We start from the raw sequence: 25,637 nt of genomic DNA on the forward strand, positions 1-25,637 counted from the left end.
TCTGCTTCAACATGAAATAGCACAGTTACTACCAGATTGACATTAAGTTTCTAATTGTGTTCTTAAAGGAAAATAATTAGCAAGGCAAATTGGCAGAAGAGAAAAATAGACCTGTTCCGTAGCACAACAAAAAGTTCAACTTCAGCTAGTCCCCCACTGCATACTCATGCCATGCTTTATAAATATTTTTATGTGGATAAGTGTATAAGCTTCGGCTATATTCTGAGTTCAAAATAGGAAGCTCAGTATCCATGTCCCCATTTATGTGGCTCCTTTTAGTTTCTCTACCATTTGTCTAAAGCTGGTGGCAATGACTTAAGCTAAAACTTGGGGTTTGGAGAACAAGACGGTCCTCACAAGCATAGGAGTTGTTTACTGTCTCGGTATTAAAATATAAAAACAAAACCTATAAAGGTTAAATAACTTACCTAAATTCATCCATTCAGCAGAGAGTCAGCAGTATTTAGGTTTGTACTTTTCTGTTTACGTGCTCTCACTACTAAGCTACAGTCTTTGTCTCATCCTCCTCTGTATGTATGGATATGGTACCAATAAATTTCTTATATAAATTACTGAGAAGCCTTGGTATGTTATCCATTTGAGTAACAATTTATTTTATGAGGCATGAACTTTAGGAAAAAATGAACAAAGTTATAATTCTGTGACCCAAGTACTAACCAACTATGGGAAGCATGTTGGTTTAACTGGAGTTAAGGCTTGATGTCTGACTCTGAGAATGTCCCATAGGGTAATAATCTGGGGAAGTTATTAGTTTTTCTAAAAATAAGAGGAAATAAACCCTCTTAAATAACCCTTTTTAATAAATAACCCTCTTAAACAAGAGGGTGACCCACGAGTGTCACCTCACATTTGAATTCTTCTAAAATTTCTCAAATAACAAGATCCTTGCTTACTTTATGTTGCTCATAACAACAAAATTCTGTCTGGGAAAGATATTTGGCTGTCTGGCATATTAAAGCAATGCTTATTTTGTGGCTTATATAAATGAAATCATGGAGCAGCAAGAATCTTAAAAACTGAAAGCAAATTTGTTATAAGCATTAACTTTGGTCATACGACATCACAATTTTAAGAGTTGGATGCTATGTTGATCAAGATTTGGAAAGAATACTCTCCAAAACAACTCAGTAAATGGTTATGTTGTATGGCTTATGGACATATGGCACAGAAGAAAAAAGAGAAACATCTTCACATAACAGAACATGTTTTGAATTATGTAATCATGTGCATGTGGCTTCCAATAAAGTTCATAATAGAACATTACATGTGGATTCAGAAATAGTGTAACTCAGGAAAAATCAGTGCAATTGACAATAATACCTTCTGGAGGGCTGAGTTTGGTGATTAATTCATAATTAGTATAAAAATGTCCAATGTTTCACACAATTTTGTATGAAATACAAATGAAGGAATGTAATGTTTCTAATTGCCATTACCATTTGTATTACATAATTTTAAAGTACTACAGTCATTCTCACTTAAGTTTGATAAGTATAAAGGTGTTGATTCGATCGATGTGTTCTAAAGATTCTATGTTAAAGTTGACCAAAGAAGCTGGCGATGAACTTCTCATTTGGAAAACAGGTTGAAGTGTCCTCTTTTATTTGTACATATGGTAATTGCCTGAGATTTAGCTTCCTTGTGAAGAGCATTTACATAGGCAATACAGAAGGTTGTGTTAAAAGAGATTCAAACATGAAAATATCTAGTGCTTTCCCTGACACCCTGTGTAATTTCTCTTCCCACTGTAATCATGCCTAGTAATTTGACAGTATTCTTACTTCATGTGGAGCTGGTCATTAAGAGTTACTGTTTAAGTTCCATGCCTAGTCATGGGAAGAAAAAAAGAGTTAATGTTGACTTCATTGAATTTAACAACACATGGATAATTCTTCCTTTCTGATTATGCAAATATCTCACCATCATATTCTTGCATTAGGACCATTTATAGTGTACACGGTAGCCAAGTCAATATTTCAACCAGAAGCCACTCTCTAAAAAGAAAGGGCTAAATGTATTGAAATACCTCTAAAAGTAAAATATTTAGCACTTAATTGCAGATGGGTAATGTTAAATATCCCATTCATTATTATTACGACCACATGCCTGAATAAATTCTACCATAAGCATTAAGCAAGTAGGTAAACAAAGAAATAACACTTCATGTGATGAATGCCCATATAAAGCAAGTTTAAACTGTTCTGTCAAGAGACAAGCTTGGAAATAGTGTGTTCCTTTGCTTTTCTGCAATCATCAGAATACATGAACTCATAATAAATAATGAATTCATAAATTGCATCTTCAAAAACTTTAAATCGAGGCTTTTGAAATTTCTGAAAACACATGCACTTGGAAAAGCAGATTATAACAAGGTCCCAGTGAAATTTTGGCACCATCTTTCTTAGATTTCAAAATATAGTGAAAAAAATCTAGACAAAAAACCACCAAATATTTATCATGCTTTAAAAGATTCTTGACTTTTGAGAAAATTTAAACCCTGAGGAAAGTCTTTTGCTTTGTGTAAAAAGAAAGATTAGAGCAAAGACTGTAACCAAAGTGTGTGCTTTTTTAAGAGATGATACTTTTCCACCTGGGAATTCTTATGAATGTTCTATGTTAGTTTGTACTTAATGGCCATAAAATTATCTGCAAGTAGCTGGCTTTCAAATTGATGCTGAAGGTTAATTATAAAATGCACTTAATTATTTGCAGTGTATGAATGAGTTCCAAATATTCTGTATCCCAATCATAGACAATTTGGCAGAATTATGAAGTTAATAATTCTTCACAAATTAATTTATTTAATGAAATCCCAATTGAATTCCTCATTGAGATTTATTTAATAATTTGACCAAATGATGCGTTATATAAGTTTGAATAGCTGAGATTGGAGAAAGGGTTAATTTAACAAAAAACTCAATATACTTAAATCTTTAAAGACTAGTAGTGTATTAGTATCACAAAAGTCTACAATGGAATAACAAACAGAACCTCATGAAAATTTTTAAAAATGCAGAAAGTGGGACAAATCAGTAATTAATAGATGTACAGCGTAAAAAAATATAAATTTCTGAAAAGGCATTTGAGGTCAGATATTTGACTTGATAGAAATTGAAGGTGTATTACATTTTTAGTGAATTTTTTAATGAATGTAAAAGGATCCAAAATAAAGTTGTCAATGCAATTATAGAATACACATAATTTTAGGAATAGCATTAGTGAATAAAATGACAAAAGAATAAACTGTTTGACATATTTATTTAGAAAAATATGCAATCCCAAACCAAACTAAAAATCAAAGGAAGCCTAGAAAAATATTCTAAATATTTACATTTTTGTACATAGTTTGAAATGTACTTGTACAAACCAAAGTCCAGATAAACTGGGCAACAGACATAGCAGACTCTGACAATAAAAACTTAAAATGTAAATTGCACATATGTCATTTTCCAGCATTCTTAGGAATAAAAACTATAAAAATACCCATGTCAATTTTTTAAAATTTTATCAGGAACATAAAGGCACTAGGTGCCTGTGGTTTATGACTATAATTGTAGCTAATCAAGAGGTTGAGATTCGAAGATTGAAGTTTGAAGTTCACCCTGACAGGAAAGTCTGCTAGACTCCAACTCCAAAACACAAGCAAAAATCAGGGCTGGAGTCATGGAAAGCAAGCCAAGTAAGAGCATGAGGCTCTGAGTCCAAGTCCCAATAAAATGGAATATAGAGTGCTCAGTAGAGGTGCAAGTGTGATAAGTCTATTCTTTTTAATCCACTGGTAGGAGTTTATAAGTATTCTTTTTTATATTTTTTATTGTGAAAATACTGTACAGAGGGGTTACAATTACATGGGCAAGATAATGAGTACATTTCTTATCAAGCATTGTTACCTCCTCCTTTGTTTCCCCTTCCCAGCCTCCCCCTACACCCCCACCCAATCCTCCCCCCCCACCAAAGTTGTAAAGTTCGTTTTCGACATGACAACTTGTACTTCTCATTGTTGCAAGTATTCTTAATATCAGCATTACAAAGAAATTTAACAGTGTTAACTGAATCCTTAGTATTCTTGCATTTCTTCTTTTCCAAGGAATTTAACAGACATATGAGCCAAAATGTATAAACAAATATGGTTGATGTAGCTATTTATTATCATAAAAAATGGAATCAAACTAAGTGTCTAAGAATAGAGGAATGTTCAAACATGCTGTACTCATATACAGCTTATTACTCAGATCATAAATATCCATTTTCAGAGTAATTAATGACCTTGGGAAATACAATATGATATTAAGTGAAGAGAATACACAATATTTGTAGTTTATCTCAATTAAATGTATAAATCTCAATTAAAATAAATATATTACCATCTTTCTCCTGGATGAATATTCCAAGAAATAAAATATGCAAGTAACTAATTTGGGACATATTGGAAGTGTGGAAATGTTTGCTTTTAGAATTTTATTCAAGAATCAGGGCTTGTTCTTATTTCAATTTGATACTGTGCTTCTCTGCTCATTAAAGTTTTTGTTTGCTTTTGAGTTCTGGGACTTCTCTTCCCCAAACTTGCATATTTGTAAATAAAAACTAAAACTTGAAAGAAGATTTGCCAGTTTACTTAAGTTTTACAAACATCATATTTCAGCAAAGTTTCCTTTAAATAAAGAATTTAGACTACTATACAAGATGATGTAGTGTCAACTGGTAATATAGACCAAAACTTACAAAAAGGAACATACAAATATTTAAAATCTAAACCTCAGGAATTGAATCAGCTTAGAATATTTGAAAAATGCTACATCATCATCTCAAATAAAACATATTTGTTTAGAATATTTCCTCTTCGAGAAAACAAAGAAAAACATTGCTCTCCCATATTCTAAAACAAGCTGCCAACAAGTGGAACCAGCTGCTTTCCAATAAAGTCTACAAAGAAGCAACACTAACATTAGCCCTCCTAGCACCAGTTTTTAATGTCCTCCACCTGAAAGGTCCAGTTCAACAAAATAAATGCCAAGAATCTGCTCTTGGCTTGGGATGTTCAAAGGGTGAAGGGTAGAAGTATGGAGAGAAGAAGAGAGAATATAATTCTAATATTCAGTGCACGTATGTGAAGTGGAACTAGGAAATTTGTGGGAATGCGTGGGGTTGGGAGAGATCAGGGAGAATGATGAAAGGGAAGACATTGATCAAGTTGTAGTTTCCTCACGAACTGACTTGTTGAAATGAAACCCCTTGTACAACTACTTAAAGCCAATAAAAATAATTTTTGAAAAATGGTATAGGATATTCCAACTAGAAATGTGAAGGTGATTTAGCAATAGACCAGTAAAATTTTAATATATTGTACTGTTAGGCTAACACAAAATATAAATAAATCTAAAACAAATCTCTTAGTAAAATAAAATATCCAATTGTAAGTAACATATTAATAAGCAGTACTCCCCACCCACCTCTACCCTCCCTCTCTCTGGTACCCAAAATAATGATACAACATGTTCTGTGACTGAGGATGTCTTTAACTGAAATACTGTAGTGTACATTAGGAGGGTAAATTAAACCATGTTTTATAATTCATATTTCAAAGTATTGGAAAGATTCTTTAAGAACAGAAATGCATCCAAGAGTGAAAAGTATGATGAACACATTCATTAAGGCAACGTGTGTTTCTTGCTCAGCTATACTACACCAGACATTACGTCTGGAGCAAATATTAGAGCAATAAATTAGACACTCAAATTCTTCCTATCAGGAAGCTTAATTTCATCTGTAAAAGACAGATATTACATTACAACAACCAAGTCAAAGAGCATGAGAATTTTAGGAATTAAAAAGATAGACAGAACCCCCCTCCCCCACAAAAAAGATATACAAATACAAGAAGAAAGAATGTAAGTGTTTCGGGGGAGATTTGGAGGATTTGAAGGGCTAACCAGGTTTGATATTTTAGGGAACAAGTTTCTATGTAAAGAAAATCCCAAAGCAAAAGCTGAGAATTAGGGATTTAATTTAATGTATTTAAAGAGCACAGCAAGGAGGCCAGTGGTTCTCAAAAAAACACAGACAAAAGAAATTAAAAATGAGAATGAGATGTCAGAAGAGAGGAGATCCACAGATCTTTTTTTATTTTTTTAATATATATATTTTATTTTAAAGATACTGTAAAGAGGGGTTACAGTTACACTTCTAAAGTAGAGTACATTTCCTATCGAGCACTGTAACCCACTCCTTTCTTTTTCCCTTACTATCCTTTCCCTCTCCACCTCCTCAACTTTTCCCCGCCCCCAAGCTGTAAAGTTTGTTTTCAACATAGTTTCTTGTACATCTCATTGTTACCATGGGTCAACCTGTATCCTTATTTCAGCATTTTGTTATTTCCCTTCCTCTCCCCAAATTAGAAAAATGTCTATACAAGATGCAGGGCACTGACATCAAATACAGTGAAAACAGTGGTTATACCATGGGGGAAGAACCTACAAAAGAAGCAAAAATTACATAGTGCATTTTAAGTAACTTAGAAACAACAGCAAGAAAGATTAAAAACTCTTGTGTTCCTATCTTGGGATTCATTTTGCTTAGCATCATCTTATATAGTCATATGTGCATAGCTTTTGACCTTTTCTACTTGTCTACTTGGTAAGATAATCCTAGATGTATACTAGTTATTGCAAATAAGGGAAACCATGGGACCTGTGTTTCTTTGGGCCTGGCTTACTTCACTTAATATAATTTTTTCCAAGTCTTTCCATTTTCTAACAAATGGGGTTGTGTCGTTCTTTGTGATGGAGGCATAGAATATATATATATATATATATATATATATATATATATAGAGAGAGAGAGAGAGAGAGAGAGAGAGAGAGAGAGAGAGAGAGAGAGAGAAATATATATCACATTTTTTTGAGGACCAGCAGATCTTATATGTTCTGTTTAGTGCCCAAACCAGTTGACCCACATTCATAATTGAAATTGTTACAGGTGCCATGTTTTTAAAAGGCACAGGTAAAATTAATTTTAGTATATTTGTTTAATGCATTACATTAACAATATTATCAATATTCTCCTTTCAACCTATGTATGATAAGTAGGAGATTCTCACTTTAAACATTCTGCATTCATTGAAATGTTTAAAAAGTAGTCTTCATTTTTTACAGCACTTTAGGGTTCCCAGTAAAGTTGAAAAGAAGGTACAAAGATCATGCTCCCTTTTGTGTGATGTCTGGTATGTATTTTACAGTTGAGCTCATTCCAGTTCATACCAGCTACACTGCAAGTGCTCAGTAGTCACACATGATACTGATACTATAGTAGAAAGCACATATCTAGATCCTCATAGAAAGCTATAATGTACTAAGTGTGTTGGGGTTTTTGCTTTTACTGACTTGAGAGGCAATGGAAGGCTTTGCATATATGTGACTTAAATCTGACAGGAGTTTTCAAAGAAAAGCTCTTACTCCTATGTTGAAAATAGACAGAGGAGAGAATATCACATTCCAGAGTAGGTTTTGAACATGTTCTCAACAAATAGGAAAACTGAATATGAATGAAGTCCAATAACTAGATTTTGTTACGGTGAGTGGGGATAATTTAGCTCTTGCGAAGTTTTCTTTTGAACATGCTGTGTTTTATTTCTGTAACCCAGAGATATCTCTTCAGATGTCAAGACTCAGACGCCCTATGTTCTCTGGCATGTCTTTCAAGCCCTGCCCCCAAAATAAGTTTTCTTCTTATTCTAATCACAATTCTTGGTTTTCAGTGTTGTTTGTGTGTACTGAAATTCTCAAAGCAAGATATGTAGTGCGCCCATCTTTGATTGTATGGCCCTGCAGATTTCTCAGAAAATAGGAAGATCCTAATAAACATTTGTTCACTTGAAGCTATTACAGTTCTCAGCTAAAATACAGAAATTTAAAAAGATCTATCAATAGTGATATATTTAAACTATTGAATATTCTACATCCAGGAGAATGATCAAATGAAAATGATATACAGCATGCTTATTTTGTTTAAGAAACAAGACACAAAAGAAAGCATACCATATAGTAACATTAGCTTATAAACAAAGTTGATTGAAGGTAGTGAATGTAAGGAATCAAGAGGAGATTTCTGATAATATTGTGCATCTTTCTCTAGTCACATTGTACGTGAAATATTTAAGATTTCATTAAGTGTTCATTTATATGTTCAATTTCCTAGATGTTTATTATGCTTCCATTAAAAGCTTACATAGACCAGATATACAGCTCCCAAAAGACAAGAAAATAAAAAGTAAATTATTTTAAGTGAAAACCATTTTGTTTAGCTGTAAATCTTCTTATCCAACATTTAAGAATAGATTTATGGCTAATTGAATACTATACAGTATATGCATTTTTATAATTAAAAACTTCCACTAGACCAACATATGTTAGGTATTATAAATCACTTTATGTCTTTCTTCAAATAGATTGTGAGTCATAATTTGGAAGAGATTTTCACATGTGATCATTTAGTGTTTTTATTTTAAAATCTTGTTTTTACTTTCTCCTTTATTTTTCCATAAAGTTTGTTTTAATTAAACATTTCTAAACATAAATTTTCATGTTATATACTTAGCAACTGTAATAGTTTCCAAGCAGGGACAATTTTGCCACCCTCATGGGTAGGCTACTAGGTAATCTATCAGTACAATTATTCTTATAACTTGTGTGAAATGAAGTTGCTACTGGCAACTGTACAGGCCAGAAATGTGGCTAGAAGTATCTACAGTAAGGCTGGGCACTAGTGGCTCCTGCGTGTAATCCAAGTGGAAGCTGAGATCTGAGGATTTCAGTCCAAAGCCAGCCCGGGCTGGAAAGTCTCTGAGATCCACAGGAAGTGGAGCGGTAGCACAATGGTAGAGCACTAGCTTTGGGTGAAAAACCTCAGGGATAACATCCAGACCCTGCATTCAAGCCCCATGACTGGAAAAAAATTACCATAAGCAAACCAGCCATTCACAACAAAGAAACACGATATATATAATCTGGGAAGGTGGCTCAGTGGTAGAATGCTTGCCGTGCATGCATGAGGCCCTGGGTTCCATTCCTCAGTACCACATAAGCAGAAAAAGCCAGTAGTGGTGCTGTAGCTCACATGGTAGAGCACTCGCCTTGAGCTGAGGAGCTGAGGGACAGCGCCCAGTCCCAGAGTTCAAGCCCCATGACCGAAAAAAAAAAGTCTATAGTGTAGCTAGAGAATACCAGCTCTAATGTTAACAAAGTATGTCACTTCATAACAAAGTATATATTATGACATAACGTTAGAATTTTCAAACCAACTCTTTATTTGAAACTCTGGCATTTCAGAATTATGACTTTGTTTAAAGCAAGTGAATTTTCTTAAAATTACTTCTGTTATGTTAACATATTTTAGATTTTTAAAAAAATGCTTGCTATGTCTTTTTGGTTTAATAAAAATGAAAGTTTGAGAAATATGTCATTTAAAACAATTTTATTCTTCTTTCTTCAGGCTAGAAGAACAAAAGAATATCTTGTCAGAATTTCAAAGAGATTTAAATGAATTTGTTTTATGGTTGGAAGAAGCCGATAACATTACTAGTATTCCACTTGAACTTGGAAATGAGCAACAGCTAAAAGAAAAGCTTGAACAAGTCAAGGTAATTTTGTTTTCTAAAATCCCCCAGGGCCTACTTGTATAAAGAGCATATAAATCTATTTTTAAAATGTATTTAATCATCGATTGCCTGCCTTTATGTTATTTATAGTTCTTTACTAAAATGGTTTCGCACAACTTTATTTTATCTTAACTCAATGGCTCCCAAGCAGTAGATAGATAGATAGATAGATAGATAGATAGATAGATAGATAGATAGATAGATAGATAGATAGATAGATAGATAGATGTATACATTTAAACGCCAATGTATGGTTGTTTTTTTTTAAGCTACTTTGAAAGCAGTTTGAGACTTCTTTGACAATTCCACATCTTCTAATAACTTCAAAACATGAAGAACAGGGTGTGAAATCATAAAATCTAAATTTAAATGAGAATCACTCTTTCAGTTGGTTTAAGGCTACATACCAAAAGATTTGGAGGAGAGTCTGTGTAAAGAACAATCTCATTTATTAGGGAAAATCTTAACTACCAAATCAATAATGCTACTTCACACTCTGATTAAGAGCCTGGGATTTGCTGGTGGCATTGTTTCTGTTTTGTTGTGCACAAGGGCCAAGCCATTGATTTACTTTCTATACTGATTGAATCAACACCCAGCTTGTTCAAGTAACTTTTCATTCATTCTTACTGTGATGCTTATTTATCACTGATTACTTCACCTGACTGATGTGTATACTTGGATTAATTTTAATTTTTGTGGATTTAGTTTTAGTAATACAACTCTGAGTTACTCTCATTGTTGAAGAAAAGGTGAAAGGGAAAAGGAAATTAATATTTTATTATCCCATATCACCTGCCAAATATTATATGCATCTATAACTGCTATTTATTTCATCTTCATATGAAATTTTCCACCTGATTGTGACTCTCCTCATTTTGGAAGGTTATGAAATCAGAAAAATAGAATTACTTATTTCTCAGTGATTCAGTTGGCTTATGGATATAAATTAAATCTAAGACAAACATTTATGTCTATGAACCAAGAAATTTGCACCCTAGCAGGGGATCAAGTTTAAAGTAAAAATACTATTTAATTCAGTAAACAAATACTGAGCACTTATTATGTTAAACATTATACTAGGCATTTGAAACTAAAAGAATTAAAAGTTTTCAAGCCACCTGAAGATAGTTCTCACCTTGAAAAAATGAACTTCATCTGTTCCGGGAAGTTCATTTTAATGTACTGTTTCATATGTAGCAATATAATTGATAATGCATTTTATACACATGTTTAGCAGCATTCACTTCTTAGGAATGGGCAGATTTTCTAATCTTATTAAATTTAGACCAACATTGTCCTTTATAAATTTCTATGATAATAGAAATGTTCCTCATTATCTATTTCTATACCCCCTAGCCATTTGTGACATTTCAAAGGTAGCTAGAATAAATAAGGAGCCGTGGAGATATGTAATTGTGTTTTAGTGAACCTAAATTTAGGTAAAATCATGAGGCAAGTGGCAACTCTCTTAGACATTCAGTTCTAATTCAATAAAATATGGTAAAACCGGGGAGGGGGGAAGGGGGGATATAGGTGTGGGGGGGGGAGGTGGGAAGGGATAGGAAAGGGAAACAAAGGAGGATTACATGGGCATTATGTTGCCCATGTAATTGTAACTCCCCTGTATCGTATTTTCATAATAAAAAAATATGGTAAAACCATAGTGGTTTTGTATATCTTAAAAGAGAGCATAAACATTTGATGCTAACTGAAAAGAAATTCAGGGATGAGAAAGTCAAAAATAGCCAGCTCCAGTTGCTCACACCTGTAATCGTAGCTACTCAAGAGGCTGGGCTCTGAATATCAGATTTTAAAGCCAGCCAAGGCAGATAAATCTGTGAGTCATTTATCGTGCAAAAGCCCAGAAGCAGAAGAGTAGCTCAAGTGGTAAAGTGCCATTCTTGAGCTAAAAATCCAAACAAAAGCATGAGGCCCTGAGTTCAAGACCTAGAACAGACGTTAAAAAAAAAAAAGGTTAAACATAAGGATTCCAGAATGAAAATATCAAGTTTGAATCAGGGTTATGTTTGTTGCTCACATGTTTTACGCCATGTAGCTGTCTTTGTTTCCTTCTGAATAAAATAAAGATAATAGGTAGTGCCTCTAATAGTGATTATAATATGGAGTTATACTTAGGTTAAATTGAAGACCTTTGTCCAGTGCTTGTCACTGTGTAAATGGAAAGTACAGCATCTCACTCAGTGAGATCCCCTCTTGTACTTGAGGGGATGACAGATTTATTCAAATTGTTCTATTTCCTATCATGTTTTTCTCCAAACAACTAGACTTCAGGTGTTGTTTTAGCGCTCCTAATGGTAGGTAACATTTTTCTCTGAGGGATACAATAATCTGGTCATGTGTAGGAAGGTTTATCTACTCGACCGTGGGTGTTTCAATCCATCAGTTCTGTGCTCTGCAGAGATATTTGATATTTGAGGTACCACTGGGCCTTGGTCAAATTGCTTCATTTTGATAAACTAATCAATAAAGGTGAAGACAAGGTAGTTGGGATTGTGCTGTAATTCATTTTAAACATTGTTGCATTTGTCTGTTTCAGTTACTGGCGGAAGAGTTGCCCCTGCGCCAGGGAATTCTAAAACAATTAAATGAAACTGGAGGAACAGCACTTGTAAGTGCTCCCATAAGCCCAGAAGAGCAAGATAAACTTGAAAATAAGCTCAAACAGACAAATCTCCAGTGGATAAAGGTTAGACATTAACCATCTCCTCTGTCACATGTGTTAAATGTTGCAAGTGTTTAGATTTGATTTGTTTCCTGAGTACTTTATTGGGAAGAAGCTGGTATATGGATTATTGTTTTGCTTTGTTTTATAACCCGAAGATTTGGTTTGGCTCTATGCTTCCTGTTAGATGGGAAAATGGTGATAGTGGATGGCTTTACATTAATGACCAAATGCCAAAATAGATACTAGTATTTCTTGGCATAAATTTTTTCTATAGAATTAGACGGAAAAGTAATGGCATAATTAATCAGTAATCCAGTATATGTTGGCAGTGTTTAAGCAAGGTGAAGGTGGTCTGGTTCAACAAGTTTCACAAGTCAGAATTACTTATAAATATGATACAGCTAAGTGTTAAAATATAAGTAATTTTATACTAGTGCTGAAATTACTTGAAATTCTTATAAATTATTAGAATGATAGATATATGCATATGTTGATATGTCCAAATGAAACCCCCTTGTCTGATTAATTGATACTAATAAAAAATATAAGAAAATGAAACTATAGAAAATGATCATGTTTGGGGCTGAGAAGGTGACTCAGTGGTAGAATGCTTGCCTCACATGCATGAGGCCCTGGGTTCGATTCCTCAGCACCACATAAGCAGAAAAAGCAAGAAGTGGTGCTGTGGCTCAAGTGGTACAGCACTAGCCTTGAGCTGAAGAGCGAGGGACAGCACCCAGGCCCAGAGTTCAGGCCCCACAACCAACCCCCAAAAATGCTAATGTAAAAAAATAACTTATTAAAATGAAAATGCAGCACAGTTCCTAAGCCAAATCATTTTCCATTGTATGTGAGTAGCCATATCTAAATTCTTTTCATTTTCCTCAAGAAAATAAATGTTTTATCTTTTACCAGTTATATTTACCACATAATGCCAGTGATCATTAGTCATTACTATAAATATGGAGAACAAAAGGGAAATTAAATAAAGATGAAGCTTGACTTTTCTGCTGCTTGATAAAAAATGGATATTGCTCCAGTCAATTAACTTCCCATCACAATATGGTGATTAATAATAGCTCTAGTAGTGATCATTCATCTTGTTCTCAATATGAAATTTTAATGAAAAAAAGTACATCTTTAGTGGGGTTGTTAGGCTGACTAGTATTTGGGGAGTACTGGAAAATACTATAAAATGAATAGTCAGTATGATAATAATGATTATAAGTAAGTCTTCTAGCTAAGGATGATAGTAAGGACCAGATGTCTTCATTGGGATTTTGATGTGTTCATGATACTTCCCTATGAAGTGTATTTGTAACAAAATTCAGAGTTAGTGAAATACTATATTTAAGAAGTGATGCTGACTTATCTATTGGTCTGACAGATTTGGAAATCTGTCATCCTGAATGTTTCCTTTATGTACTTGATAATTCCATCAGATCATTTAAATCATCCATTCAACAGTTATCTAATGTGTGACTATGTATCACATGCTGTTCTAAGCACATCATAATCAAATCCCACCCTTGCATTATTTAAAGGACATGCATAATTTTATAGGGCTTGGCAATATAAATATTCATATCTCTAATTTATAGTTACTGAATAGGCTGTGGCTGAGAATTTGGGGAAGGGCATAGTCATTTAAAGTTTATAACAAAAGCATGCTTGACTTGTCCTGAGTATGTTTCAATTTGCTCCAATAGAACTGTTGTTCTATCATAATTTTTTTATAGTTATTTCCTTGTCTTTCATGATTATCTACTTTAGAAGATAGTATGTATATAGAATCACTATGAAAACAAATAGGAGGTCAGAGATGCGCCCAACTCGGTCCTTAATAACTGTGATTACTGCTAATATTCTCAACAGCTGTATCACCATCCTTACCATCATCATCCTTTTGGAAAATGGAGTGAAATTGAGTAGATTAACTTGTCTAAGAAACCTGATTGTGATTACTACAAAATTAATTGCTCTTTCAAGACTATAAGTTTATAAGGATATAAGTCCTAGTTTTCCAAATTATTGAAATTATAGGCAATTCTGGCGATAGAGTTGGTGATAAAGCTAGTTACTATGGTGATGAGTGAAGAGGTTTGTCAATGGTGGAGTCCACCTACTACTAGCTGTGTGACCTTACCTATCCTGTGTTCACCTCTATCACAGTATCCACAACTCTCAATTCCCCAGGTTAAAGTGAAAATTCAAACTGTATTTGCTCCAAAATGTTTATGTAAGGATTATGTTGAAATAGTAAAATGTGAAAACCATGAACAAAATTCTTGCTGAAACAATTTCATTAAAGAGTTGTTGAGGCCTCCCGACCCCGCGCTCCGCGAAGGTGGCCGAGACCTGCGGGGCCGGGGGAGGGGGGGGAGCCGGCCCTCCGGGAAGCGCCTCGAGTGCCCCGAGATTTAGGCCATTACAATGGAAAGAGGCATCATCACAGCACTCCTGGCGGATTCCAGTTTACAGTAACTTGGTCAATGGAAATATATGAACCAACAACAGAACATGGGTCAGTTCTCCCTGAGCACCGCTCCTTCTCCTTCCCTTTCCTCGTTAACTGCTTTTAGACAGAGAGGGATCATAAAGACCATGGGAATGCTGGGTGGACTGACATGGTGACTGATAGCTCTCACCAACCCCAACCACTCAAAAATGATCCTGGGATAACAAGGTTCAGGATGAAGACAAGTCACTACCACTCCACCTTAGTTGTTGGCATGACCCAGCTAGGACTTGCCTAGGCTAAGCAACCAAGCTTTGCATAGGAAACCTGTCAACTTGATGGAAAAGGCAGAGCGTGAGTGGAGTCTCCCCATGCATGGACGAACTCACTCAGCCACACGATGGCAATGAAGCAGACCTGTACCTGGAAGCACTTCGGGGCATGGCCCTTCTTTGTACCTTTCATTCAACCTGTCCATCATAGCCCCGACAGAACAGAGCTTCAGGTACGGCTTCACTAAGGACAGGAACTGCAGCATGAGAGTCACTGCATTCTTTACGGTCAGTTTGTTGTGATTCATCATACCAGAAAGAATAGCAGTTTAAGGCCACTTATCATGTGTCCTATATAGTAAACAAAACTTTGTCCACAGCTCCATGTCAACCCAAGCCACCCTTGGGTGGACGGTGAATGTGAAGTATCCAGCTTCACCAAAGAAGACAAGAAGAATCACTTGCAGTGGATACTGGCTCCCTTTGATTCTCCCTTAGGAAAGACTCAATCTATGGCAAAAAACTGTGTGGAAAACAGAAGACACAGGAAACAACAAAAAGATTTTGCGTAGAAGTAAAGCAAAGGGGTTTCATATGTCTGCTGTGTGGTAGTGGTGGTGGTGAGCTAGGCTTCTGACTGGGCTATCTGGCTGGACACACAAGCACTGGGCTAGCAGCCAGAGCCCACATTTCATGTGGATAAAGCAGAGGAGAAGAAGGGGCAAGCTTGTCCACATGAAGGGTATTTTGATTAGCCGGCTTACTGGATTAAGATGGCAGCTGGCTCTGAACTTCTAGTAAGTAAATAGCAGGGGCCTATAAGTTCTGAGGCTGAAAAAAATCTATAGATTCTCAGTTATAACCAAGAGAAATCCTTGATTTTCATACTTCTTTCTTCACAATCTGGACCTGTGTGAAACACTCAACAGTTCTTAATCTTTCTAAGTCTAGGTAGTCAGAAAGGAAAAACTAAACTCTCTAACCATACAATTAATACAGATAGACATGAAAACCAACAACAGTAGGAGTGGAAAGGCACCTTGAGATTTAGGTCATAGCAATGCAGCCCAGGCTGGCTATGAACTGAGGATCCAACTATCTCAGCCTCCTGAGTGCTGGAAATACAGGCAGACTCCACCACACCCGGCTCATAGCAATTCTTAACACCACAGAGCAGTTGGCATTTAGGTTTTTCTAGGTAGTTTTGCTACAATGTTATAGATTCTTACAAAGTAAAAATTAGCTAGATTTTCTTCACTGATTTGAAAAAGAATAAAAATAGGGAAGTAGTAGAAGATATAATCATTTTTCCATTTCTCTGAGAAGAAAATCTCTCCAAGGAAGCCATTCTTCCTCTTGTTTTCCACTAGTATGTAGGAAGCAACGCATAATATACACTAGATAATTTAGCTAGATGGTATCAGTTATGAGAAACTTAGATCCTGGACCCCCTTAATTAAGAAGGGAAGCAGTAAAGTTCTCTGAAATTTCTTACTGAAATGTATGGCTGACTGCAAAAGGAGAACCAGGCTGTCTGAGACAGTTATCTCCAACAAATGCCAGTTTTCTCTGGAGCTAGACTTGAAGAAAAAAAACACCCTCCACCCCCCGCCTTGCCAAGAACTGCAAATTATAGCAAGGCCCAATGAAGAAGGAAAGGATTGCAGAGACAAGTCACTATGAGAATGGTCAACTTCTTGGTCTCTGAAAGGAGACTGGGGCAAACACAAAGACCTTAGTGTTTGTGTAACATGTCCATGTTCATCTTCTGTGATTATATGTGACAGATAGGCAGGTGCTGGTGGCTCCCATGTGTAATCCTAGCTACACCGAAGGCTGAGATCTGAGGATCCTAGTTTGAAACCAGGCTGGGCAGAAGAGTCCAGATTTCAAAAATAACGAGCAAAAAGATGGGCCAGAGGTGTAGGTTAAGGGGTAGAGTGTCAGCTGAGCAAGCAAGACAAATAAGTGCAAGGTCTTGAGTTCAAACCCTGATTCAGAGCAGGGAGGAGGGAGGGAGTAACTTAAGGGTTCTGGAGACTTAAAGGGATTTAAAAAAAAATCAAAAGCAAAAAAAAAAAAAAAAAGGTTGTAAAAAGTGCTATGCAGTCATCCTGCTAGGTAAAAGCTTTTAAAATAAAGATGGTTGGAGAAAGTGAAAAAAAAAAAAGAGTTGTTGAGTTGTTAATATGGCTGATGACAAAGCTGAGCTATATACTGCCATTATGAATACATGGCTGAGAATGAGGAGAGTTAGATGCAAGAAGTCAACAAAAAAGTGGTCCTAATGGAAGCACAGAGACTTTTTAGGCAATATCTTCAAATCCTTTTGATCTCATTATTCTCATTATTGATAGTTAACTAGCATTTAAGATAAAATGTCCTGGAAAAAATTATAATTTTTCTTTTCAGCTTGCCTAAGAAGAGCAAACCATCCAATATTGTTTTCAAATACTGATATTTTTACTTTTTAAATGTGAGAATCACTTAAATGACCTTTAACCCTGAATACCTTTGCAAGGAAACTATTGGCCTAACTCTTAACTCAGTAATCCAGAAAGAACCTTCATACAATTTCCCCTTCTCTTCCCCTTACACCATTCTTTGTGTTGACCGAGTTGGTGTTGGTTTTGACCCAAAACCATCTGTAGAAATTTACATTGGTGCCAGATAGTGTTCAAATAGGAAACCTCAACTAGTAGAAGATCATTCATTCATTTGAAGACAATACTATTGAAAAAAATCAAACACCAAAAGTATACTGTGAATTCTAAAGCCCTGATACTTGTGCTAGAATTCATTTCCATATTAAAATTTTTCTTTTGACACTACATACATACTAACAGTATGTATCCAGCATGAAAATGTATCCCTCAAGTTTCCTGTAGCCAATATTTTATTACAAAGGTAAGCTAATTTCTAATAAGAAAAGAGATTTGATTATTCTCAGCAAATTCTCTTTCCTGTTCACAATGAATTTCAATGAAGAAGCATATTATGATGATGAAAAGATAATGGAGAAGAAAAATTTCATAATTCTTGACCTTCAGTGTAACTTTTTAAAGCCTTTTATTAGCACAAAGGTGTTTGCCCTGTGGCAGTGGATTTTTGAAATGAAAAGAAATTATATGATAAAAAAGGGTTTTGATAACATAAAATGATTTCGTTTCTTCCTTTTGTTTCAGCATCTCCTTTACTGACTAGATTATATAGCATCTACTTGAAGGCTAGAGGGGGTTTTCTTTCTTTCTAATAATTTAATAATCTTGAAATGGCATTAAATGGAGGTTTTCATATGCTAGCTCCTTAAACGAAGGTTGAATAGGAAAGAAGATTAAAGGCCATATTTAAGAACACAGATTGTAAATTCTAACCCAGTTTCATTTATTATATCACCTCAAAAGCCAATATGTAATGTGAAAATAAAATAAAATTACAGGGCTGTTTTTATCAAAGGTCAGAATCTTACCACGAATGAACTTTTCTTTCAGTACTTTATACATCAAGATGTGTGAGTTTATTTGGTTTAAAAGAATTTAATACTAAACCCTGACTACTATATCCATGTTAGCTGTCCCCTAGTGCTTCAAACTGGAGTGAAGGGACATGGACTGCTGGGTTGGTTGATATATTCCATTTGTGGTAGACCACCTGCCAGGGTGTATAACAGATCGGTAATAGGTTTCTTACCTTTTATTGTATAGAAAATGGATTGTTAGATTAGGCCCAGGGCCAATGAACCCTGCAAACCCTGGTTTCTGGAAGAGTTTATCATCTTTTTTGTTATTTATTTTTTTTCTAATCCACATTTTATTACCATCAATTGGTTTTTATGGAGCATTTCCTTCTGACATGTACACATATTAATAGAATATACCCTAATCATATTTGCCTTTCAGCCAGTCTCATCACCACTCTCCCTTTATTCAAGCAGTTTCAACAGTTTTATTCTTCCATTGTCACACATGTACATACAGAATTTGACCTCATTCACCCTCCTTCAGTATCTCCAGTTTCCCCTCACCCTCAATAATACCACCATACAGGTTAGGACCTGTTTTACATTCCTATCATTGTTTTCAGTGTACATTAATTGTTCAAAAAGATTTCACTGTAGCATTTTACATATACATATACTACATTTTAATTTGATTGACCTCCTCATGTACTCTCACTTTGAGGGATATTATTTCTGTCTCTTGTCAACTGAGAAGGATGGGCTAGATTATCTGAGAGTAAACGGAATGCCAAAATCGGCATTCCCCTCATTTATCCCTCTTATATCTCAGGGCAAGCTCACTATGGCTTATGAAGGGGCTGATGAAGAAATTTTGCTTTGCTGCCTTTTAATTTGCTTGTTGATATTAGAACCAATTAGCAGAGATCAAAGAGAGCATTTCATTGTTTCTAAAGGAAGGCAATCTGTTTTGCTAGACAAGTTAAAGTATTTAAGTGGAATGATATAATTTGTGAACATTTTTGGTTATCACTTGAAAAAGTGTAGTTCATCTTTGGCATGGTTGATCAAGTGTGGAGGAAAAGAGATGGGCCAGAAAATGGGCCAGAAACCAAAGTCACTGCAAGGGTATTTTGAGCCACTTCCTTTGTCCTGATAGTTGAAATCTGTAGGCAACCTGTGATTGGTAAGCATAGCATAAAAATACATTTATTATGAAGGTGACACATTCTTTTTGTGATGTAGGTCACATCAACATTTTGACTAAGACAATAATTCTTCAACTTATTTAGACCATTATAAAACAATGAAAATTCTGCAACGCAATCACAATTTAAATGACTATGATAAAGATTGCTTTTGCTGTTATTACAAATCCTAGGCCAATGCTGTTAACTCCTTAAAGTTGCTTTCTTGTTCCAGCTGTACCAGGGATGTGCCTCTTTCTGCTAAAATGATTGAGATTCTGGAGAAGGGACAGGGAAAATTAGTTTTTTGGTGCTGGATAGATTCTCATTCACTGGCAACCATATAGAACATCCATAACACAGAGTAATAGAAAAGACACTTTCTAGTTAACATGTGGTTTAGGTGTGATGGCCAAGAATCAGAGGAAAAGGAATACAGGAAAAGGCCATGACAACGCATGGTCACTACAAACAGGCACCCAGAGACGCACTTTCTCCAATTAGAACCCAACTCTTGCCTTTCAACAATTAATATTCTAAATTTACCAACAGAGGAATCCCTTCATCATTAGGTCAGAGCCTTCAGGACTAGTCTTTTCTAGAAAACCCTCACAGACACACCCACATGTGTGCTTTACTAATCTCACAGTCATGTTTTTGTTGGTCATGGGGCTTGGACTCTGGGCCTGGGTACTGTCCCTCAGCTCTTCAGCTCAAGGCTAGTGCTCTACCACTTGAGCCACAGCACCACTTCCAGCTTTTTCTACTTATGTGGTGCTGAGGAATTGAACCCAGGGCCTCATGCATGCAAGACAAAAACTCTACCATTGAGCCACCTTCCCAGCCTTCGTAGTCATTTCTTAATTCAGTTAAATTGAAAATAGAGATTAGCCATCACAAAATTGTAGTTACAGTTAAAAATCTCCATAGTGGGGGCTGGAAATGTGGCTTAGTGGAAGAGTGTTTGCCTAGCATGCATGAAGCCCTGTGTTCAATTCCTCAGTACCCCCATACACAAAAAATGCTGGAAGTGGTGCTGTGAATCAAGTGGTAGAGAGCTAGCCTTGAGCAAAAGAAGCTCAGGAACTGTGCCTAGGCTGTGAGTTCAAGCCCCAGGACTGGCAAAAAAAAATCTCCACAGTGGCCTAACACAAATGTCTGACACTTTTAACCCTATCAACTTGAGAAAAATATGAGTTGATAGAGCTTCTTGGAAGGCAATAATGAGCATAAACAAATTTGCATTCTATATAACTTCACCATCTAAATAATTGCTTAGCTTAAATTTGGTAAGTGGTATTAAAAAAGACAATGAAAGACTATAAACTAGGGGGCTTTTGAGGATCTAGAAGAGGAAATAGCTGTTTCACATATAGAGAAGTACCTACTAAATATGGTGATGTGAACTGAAGACAAAACTCATTTGAGTTGCATAGTTCAGGAAACTCCTATGTAAAAATTGTAATGCAGGTGTCTCAGAGCAGTTCTACTGTACATACATAAATCCATAATTGTTTTCCACTCTTTCTACCTCTGGCCCAGATACTGACCTTGTCATTGTTCTATTCTTCAGAGGCATTGTATTAATCCCAAAGGAGACAGACAGGCCAACTATTTCCACTAACAATTTACATAATTGTTTTCCTACAATTTGGTGCTAATTAAAATGTGAAAGGGGTAGTGATGATATCAGTAAATGTAATAAGGTCATTCTTTGTTCCCAAGAGCAAAGATGATTCTACCAGAAAGGATTTTGTGTATATTCTTCACATTATAGTAGGAAACATGAAGTAAGGCAATAGCATAACATGTACTCTGGCATAGATTATAAACACTAAATATTTCAGAATAAAGAAAATCTTTCAATGATCTCAGAAATTGATTTTAACTTCTGTATAGCTGTACACAGTACTGTAAGGTTAATAGCTTAAAATATCAAAATTGTATTATTTTCATAATTCTGACTTTACCACGATATTGTCTCCGTCACCTAGTATCAAGCAAGACATGGGAAAGGGAAAGTGTTCTAAATGGTCTCCCTCTTATGACTGTCTTAATAGCTTAGCTGGGGCTATTAGCCATGACCTTCATTTGTCTTTATTTTCTCTTTTACACATAGCTCTTTTGGCTTTCTCACAACTTGATTGTTGGGTTCCATGAAGATGTATTCCAAAATAACATCAGCAGTGAGGAAGCACTTATCATACTTCCCCTTCAGTCCCAATCAATCATATTCCATTGACTAATGCCAAATATGGCTGGCCTCAGAGTCAAGATAAGAAGGGATGCATAATGACAAGAATTCTAGGAGGCATCCATAATTGGAAGCTACCAAATTATGATATTCCACCCTTTTTTATCAGCAGTGTGATCTCTAGGGATCACAATTTCCTCATCTGGAAATTGGGTCCAAATGACACTATTCATATGGACTAATTAAGACATAATACATGCAAGAAGCTTAGAGCTGTGCTCAGCACGTGGTAAGACATCAATAACCAAGATCTATTGTTAAGCTTTTAATATTATAAATACAGAGCTATAAATAAATTAAAATATTCTTGAGGCATTGCTAAAACTATAAAGCAGCAATATTAGGCTTCTCCCTTAATCAGATGCTTCAGATATGTCATATTTTCATGAATGTTAGCTGTGTCATGAAAACATCAACAACACTTTTCTACAATAACTGGTTTGTTCTGACAAGAGCCTCTACTAGTCACAAAATGCCAAACAGGACAGTACTATTTGCAGGTTGCTGAGGATTCAGAAAAGACAGTTCTTTGGTAAATGTCTCTTTTAATCCAGGCTTTGCAGCCACTCTGTAAAAGATTTCTGGAAATGTTTCTTCCACTAGTCATTGACACTCAGACTGCCATTGCAATGAGGCCATTGGGTAGTCCTCCCATTTGTTCTGTGCTCTTCCTTGCTTTCCCCATCCCCATCCACCTAGAATGTCTACTTCTGTTCAATTCTATACTATAAATCTTCCAATCTAACAACTGCTTTATATAACCACAAAACTGCCTCATCACTTCCAAAGAAGATTTATCTAGTCCTCTGTTACCCTCAAGCCCACAAACATTCAACATTTAAACATTCATTATTTTCTACTTTATATGTGTCCAGAATTTAGTTTGTACAATTCTTTATATATTCATACCAAACTGGCACTAGCCTGTTAATAGAGAAATTTAACTCAGTCCTATTTTACAGAGTTCCTCACTTCCTAGGATAATTAACAATTCCTGAGTGTGTTAAGTAGTGATAGCTAACATTTACTGAAAGCTTATGATGTATAAGCCAATGTTTATTCTAAGTATTTTGAATCATTAGAGGGAAAATAACCTAAGACTTCCAAATAGGACTCTAGAACAAAGCTAATTTGAATTATTCACTAGTTGATTGATCGGTGTTCTAATATTTGTTGTGGGGGTTTTGATAGTTTGGGTAGAAAAGTGAGTTTTTTTTCCAGAAAAAATCAACACGGTATCTTTAGGATAAAATAGAAATTCCATTCTAATTTATGTGCCTTTAAGAGAATACCCCTGGCACTAAACTCACAGGCAAATGCCACCATCTGTGTGATTTCCTTCCATTTGCCAATGTAGGCACAGCAGGTACTATTAGGTTAACCTTTTATTTCATCAGCATTCTCTCAAAATAGTAAACACTTTGGCTGTTCCAAACCTTTAATCCCAAACTACAAATTTAAAATTCTATGTTTTGGAAAATAATAATGGAACTATTACTATATTATGTTTATTTCTTACATGGCATTGCAAAATAAGGTTTATAGGCATTGGAAATTGACTATTTTGTTAACAAGATCAAAGAGATATTATGAAGAATAGCATGACAAAATGAAAATTTTAAAATAGCATGAATTTTCACCTGTGATACAAGGTGGGAGAATATTTCTAACTAATATGCTCACATGCTGCAAATGACAAAAAAAAACCTGGCTCAAGTTGATTTAAAGAAAGATGTTTTAAACAATAACCAGAATCATCAAGATTCTGGGTTTTGTTTTTGTTTTCAGTTTTCTGCAGTTTGCCTTTTTTATTAGCCTATTAGCTTCATCTGTCTTCTCTCATGGTAACAAGAATTGCCAGAAAAATTATCAGAACCTATATTGCCCTACTTATTTTTGAAGAACAGCTCATTAGGGACTTTTCTTTCTTAATCATCCAGGAAAGATCTCTCTGGAACTCATTGGCCTGAATTAAGTCATATGTTCATGCCTGAGCTAAATCAGACCAAATCTTGCCAATGAACATGCAAGTAAATTCTTTAGCTGAAACATAATGATTATAAAGAAAATAAAGATGATATACAAACAAAAGGAGATGATAGATAGATAGATAGATAGATAGATAGATAGATAGATAGATAGATAGATAGATAGATAGATAGATAGATAGACTGACAGATAGACATGGATAGAGCTGAAAAAAGATAATCCACTAATACCCATACATGTTCATCCCCATATTTTTAACTAGTTAATGGAACTAAATAGTGATTGTGATATAAGGAAAATACTTTGAAAATGTAGACAAGTTGTTGAGATCATCAAATAAAAACTTTCTGAGTGCAACAAAAGTTATCATTGGTGTCTCACCCCTATCTCTTCAATGTTTACCATTTCTGTATACAGTTCTTGCTTTCCAAATATTAGTACTTAGTTGCTTTTTCCTGAGGCTTTCTCACTCCTCTCAGGTGGCTCAATGGAAATACAAAGAAGTTTTAATCCCTTTAGAGTAGTATTTGGTACATAAACATCCCTTATCCTTCAGATCTGATAACAGAATTTACAATCCACATTCTTCTCTTGTAGCCCCTAGACAGAGTTATGATTGAGTTGTCCACAGTTGTTGTTGGTTATCTTCTCTAGTTCACTTTTCCACACTTTGATGAATGGTCCTAAGATCATATATCAAAACTTCTAGGGTTAAAATTCTTGCACTAGGTCTGCTTCTTATGAAACCTAAATTAAGAGAGTTATCTTTTTATTCAAATATTTACAAGGTGACTATGTGATCAGAATTTTATAATTTTGTGTTATATTAGTATAAAAGGATATTTATTCTTCAGTACCTGACTATTTCAACTATATTCAATTTTTATTCAAATTTTTACTCCAAATTTCTCAACTAAAACATGATTACAAACAGGGAAAAAGTAGAATGCAAAGTAGATGTCCTATTTTTGAAGGCCTAACTTTAAAATGGGGACCTCAAATTAAGATTTAAGCAAAAGAATATATGAACATCTGATATAATATGAAATTAGAAGGGAGAGATTGCGTTTCCTGAACTCTACAGAAGCTGCATAGTGAAGGATTTATAGTAAATTGTATATGTGACTATTCAACAACTGTCACTACACAGGATATTTGGAAATTTCAGTGTAAAGTTTTACTACATTCCAATAAGAATGTATTCACTATATATTGTTATTATATTAACATAATGAGAGGATGAGAGGACATATATTGTCTTAATAACAATTTGAAATATGTGTCACATATTCCTACTGAGCTATGATGGGCCGTGCTATTTTGGGCAATAGAAGAGTTCTACCTTTTCACTTTCAACATCTTCCACAGAAAATTTCTCACTATCTGGTTTAGATGGAAGTGTATAATTTTACAATCGGATGGAAAAATGCATCAGGAAAAAAGGAACTTTGGGGGGATATCCATTCATTATAAGACTTGGTCTAAGACTTGGCTGACATTTTATAAAATGGAGTTTTGACTCTGAAAAAAATTTAGTTTCATAAAATTGAGATTATATGAATAATTTTAAAATTTACTTTACAATTTTTCATGCATTTCAAAATGTCAAACTTATCCTTTAAATGAAAAGAATATAGAACTATTCATCACTTCTAAAT

At 35.0% G+C, this 25,637-nt stretch overlaps 1 protein-coding gene across 9 annotated transcripts in view; it reads left to right on the top strand.

The window, feature by feature from the left end:
* Positions 1 to 25,637, top strand: part of Dmd (dystrophin) — a 2,040,854-nt gene that overhangs the window by 1,250,720 nt on the left and 764,497 nt on the right. For all 9 annotated transcript variants that reach the window (XM_070040660.1, XM_070040663.1, XM_070040664.1 and 6 more), the window contains 2 exons: positions 9,508 to 9,655; positions 12,234 to 12,383. In XM_070040660.1, the coding sequence (XP_069896761.1) occupies positions 9,508 to 9,655; positions 12,234 to 12,383 (298 nt within the window). The remainder of the gene's footprint in view (positions 1 to 9,507; positions 9,656 to 12,233; positions 12,384 to 25,637) is intronic.

Source organism: Dipodomys merriami, unplaced genomic scaffold (assembly GCF_024711535.1).
Source record: "Dipodomys merriami isolate MVZ:Mamm:240054 unplaced genomic scaffold, mDipMer1.0.p SCAF_3, whole genome shotgun sequence".
In the NCBI taxonomy this organism is placed as follows: domain Eukaryota; kingdom Metazoa; phylum Chordata; class Mammalia; order Rodentia; family Heteromyidae; genus Dipodomys; species Dipodomys merriami.